At 37.2% G+C, this 3,227-nt stretch overlaps 1 protein-coding gene across 1 annotated transcript in view; it reads left to right on the forward strand.

Annotated features, from left to right (window-relative positions):
- Positions 1-3,227, forward strand: part of ADGRG7 (adhesion G protein-coupled receptor G7) — an 86,930-nt gene that overhangs the window by 17,516 nt on the left and 66,187 nt on the right. Inside the window, exons 2-3 of the mRNA XM_012652823.1 lie at positions 1,412-1,525; positions 2,519-2,623. Coding sequence (XP_012508277.1) covers positions 1,412-1,525; positions 2,519-2,623 — 219 coding nt within the window. The remainder of the gene's footprint in view (positions 1-1,411; positions 1,526-2,518; positions 2,624-3,227) is intronic.

A 3,227-nucleotide genomic window follows, 5' to 3' on the forward strand; every position in this document is an offset into this window, starting at 1 on the left:
CTATTCCTTCTCTTCTCCCCTTCTGGGACTCCAATTGCATATATGTTAGACTACGTAATATTGTCCTGTAGATCCCTGAAGTTCTGTTTATTTTTTTCCATCTTTTTCTCTACAGATTTGAGGGTAATTTATACACAGCCTTTGAGCTTCCTTTCCACATGGCTCCTGCCATTCTGGGATATCCTCCTTCAATTCCCAGTTGTTCTAGTAGACCCAACATATTCCTCTCATGTCTTCATACATTAAGACTGTGGCTTCCAGCCACTTCTGCCATATAGACTGGATAGTTCCCTTAGAAGAGAGACTGTATAAACTTGGAATATCATTTAATTTCTCTCTTTCATTGCTGTCCAGTGCCTTCAGGTAGCTTTTTTTTTTTTAAATATCTTTTCTGCAGAGATTAAAATAATTATCTGCGGAAAGGTTAATATGGTACAATTTACTCCATCATTGTTGGAACTGGAACTCTGCCTTCTGTATTCTTAAGCTTACTTAATCTGTTCACCATCCACTCTGTTTTCCAATTTAGAGACTCCACTGTCCCTTACTCAAAATAACCAGTCTTTAGATCCTAACAATCCTTTCTCAGATATGCGTCCTACATCTCTGGACACCTAACTTCCTCAGAGCCACTGCTTTAGTCCTATTCCTCATTCAACTGTCTCTCCTGGCCTCCTAGCCACAGTCACTTCCCATACTTCCTGAGGTATCTTCCTTGAAAACATTGCTTACTATGCCCCTCCCTTGTTTTAAGACTTTATGGTTCCTTCAGGATTAAATCTCCTTGGCTTGGTCTATAAAGCCCCTCACAATCCAATGTATGTCCTGCTATTGTTCCAGAGAACCAACGCTATATGTTAAACTCTACTCTGTTCCTTGGACACATAAGAACTTTCCATGTTTTTGCGATTTTTGCACTTTGTATCCTACCTACTTGGGTCACCCATGTTCATCTGGCTTTTGTAGATTTAATCTTAGAATCCAATTCAAATATGACCTCTCTGGAAAGTTTTCCCTGACTGGGCTACCTCTGTCTTTGATATCTTGCCTTGGTGTTCTTATAGTACTTATAAGTCTTTATGTTGACTTTGTTGATCTATCTATTTATCTATCTATCACCTATCTGCTATCTGTATCACCTTCTCTTTCTCAGAGGGCTTTAATGTCCTTGGTCAAAGTGTTATGTGTTTCAGATATGTCTTTTTTGTTGTCCATAACATCTAGTAAGCATTGTACATCCTGTGTAGATTCTCATTGCATATGTTTGTTTATGATGATATTAAAAAGGATATTTCTCAGCAATGATACTCAAAACCGTGGTTTTACATATAGAAATTAAATGGCCACAGGCATGAAAGGAGGAACTAATCAGCCAGTTCACATACTATTCTGTTATTTATTATTTCCTTAGGAACATTTGCTCCCCCATCAAGCACCCCTACAGAGTTCTGCAGGAATGGTGGAACCTGGGAAAATGGCAGATGTGTCTGTACAGAAGAGTGGAAAGGACTGAGATGTACAATTGGTAAGTTACTGGGGTGTGAGATTTAGGTGACTGTTGTGTTAATAAGAAGAGCAGCAAGGTTTCTGGAAGCTTCAGTTAATGATTACAGAAACAGTAGGCATAATAATGATGGTTTAAGATGTGTTTATCAGTTCAATAGTAAAAGCCGAGTTTTCTTCTTGGGCTATTTACCTGTATATTCACTATTCCTTGTCTGTTTTCTGACTATCAAGTTTCTATGCAAACTCACAGTTGTGTTTCCTTGTGGCTGCATGTCTAATCCAGGGCAATGGGTGATATTCTCTCAGGTTCTTTCAATTGATGATATGCCATAATACCCTATTTCAGAGATCACTATTCTATCACTATTCAAATTTTCTGAAATTAAGATTCATCTTCCTATCCAAGTATATACTCATATTAAGTTTTTGTCTTTTCTTCCTTCTCCCTGAAAAGTTGTTACTAACTTAGTCATTTGATATCAATCAATGCTGTCTTAGAACCAAAGTTCAAGGGTATTTCTTGATCTGAAGTGTGTTTCACAACACTCTGCACACTTCATGCCCTCTGCTTAGGATCCAGAGCCCTGGAAGCCCACTCCTATCATTTCCTAGACTCCTACCAGCCAGTGTATCCCACACACCCCATGACTTTGGCCCTTTTGCTTTGAGCCATATTCTCGTGATACCACTGTAGGCTATATATTTTTAATTTTCAAGATTCCACCTAGTCTGATACACTCTCCTTGCTGATGTGTCAATGCTCACATTCCACCTCTACCCAGATATATATTGTGCACGTTTTAACTAGAATCTGTTATCTAACATACTAGTTATTCTAGTGGCAGTAACTCAAGCAGAGAGGAAAGTATTGAAGTTCCTCACAGGCCAGTGTGTTCTATTACCCTTCCAATTACACTGCAGACGTTCTGAACTTTGACTTTTATCTGGTTTCAATTTGAAAAAGAAGAGTAGAACTTGTAATGAAAAAAATATATTTTTCTTTTCTTTACAGCTAATTTCTGTGAAAATAGTACCTATATGGGTTTGAGTTTTTCCAGAATTGCAGTGGGCAGATATGGACCTTCCTTGCAAACATGTGGCAAGGATACACCAAATGGTATGTGTTTTTCCAAACATCTTTTCTATTTAGGCATAAAAATTGTCAGGCTGTGTCATACTGAACTCATTTGGTCAACCTTAGGGAGAAAGCATTCAATATTAAACTATTAAGCATGATGTTAGTGGTAGGTGCTTCATAGATGATTTTTATCAGTTTGAACAAGTTCCCTTTAATTCCTTGTTTGCTGGGAGTTTTTTTTTTTAATTCAGATGCTTTTTGTCCCCTGCATTTATTGAGATGATCATATAATTTTTCCCCTTTATTCTGGCATAGGGTAAATTAGATTAATTTATTTTCTATTCCTTTCATTTCTGGGATAAATCTCACTTGGTCATGAAGTATATGGTGGGATTCGATTTGCTACTATTTTTAAAGGATTTTTGCATTTGTGTAAATGGGGTTTATTGGCCTGTAATTTTCTTTTCTTGTACTGTCTTTGTCAGACTTTGGTATCAGGGTTATCTTGGCACTATGAAATAATTTGGGAAGTTTCTTCCTTTCTCTCTTTTCTGAAAGTGTTTATATAAGATTGATATTATTTCTTTGCTAATTCACCCATAAAACTATCCGGGCTGATAGTTGGTTGCTTTCAGGATTTTCT

The sequence above is a fragment of the Propithecus coquereli genome, unplaced genomic scaffold (genome assembly GCF_000956105.1).
Source record: "Propithecus coquereli isolate 6110/MARCELLA unplaced genomic scaffold, Pcoq_1.0 Scaffold40, whole genome shotgun sequence".
Lineage (NCBI taxonomy): Eukaryota > Metazoa > Chordata > Mammalia > Primates > Indriidae > Propithecus > Propithecus coquereli.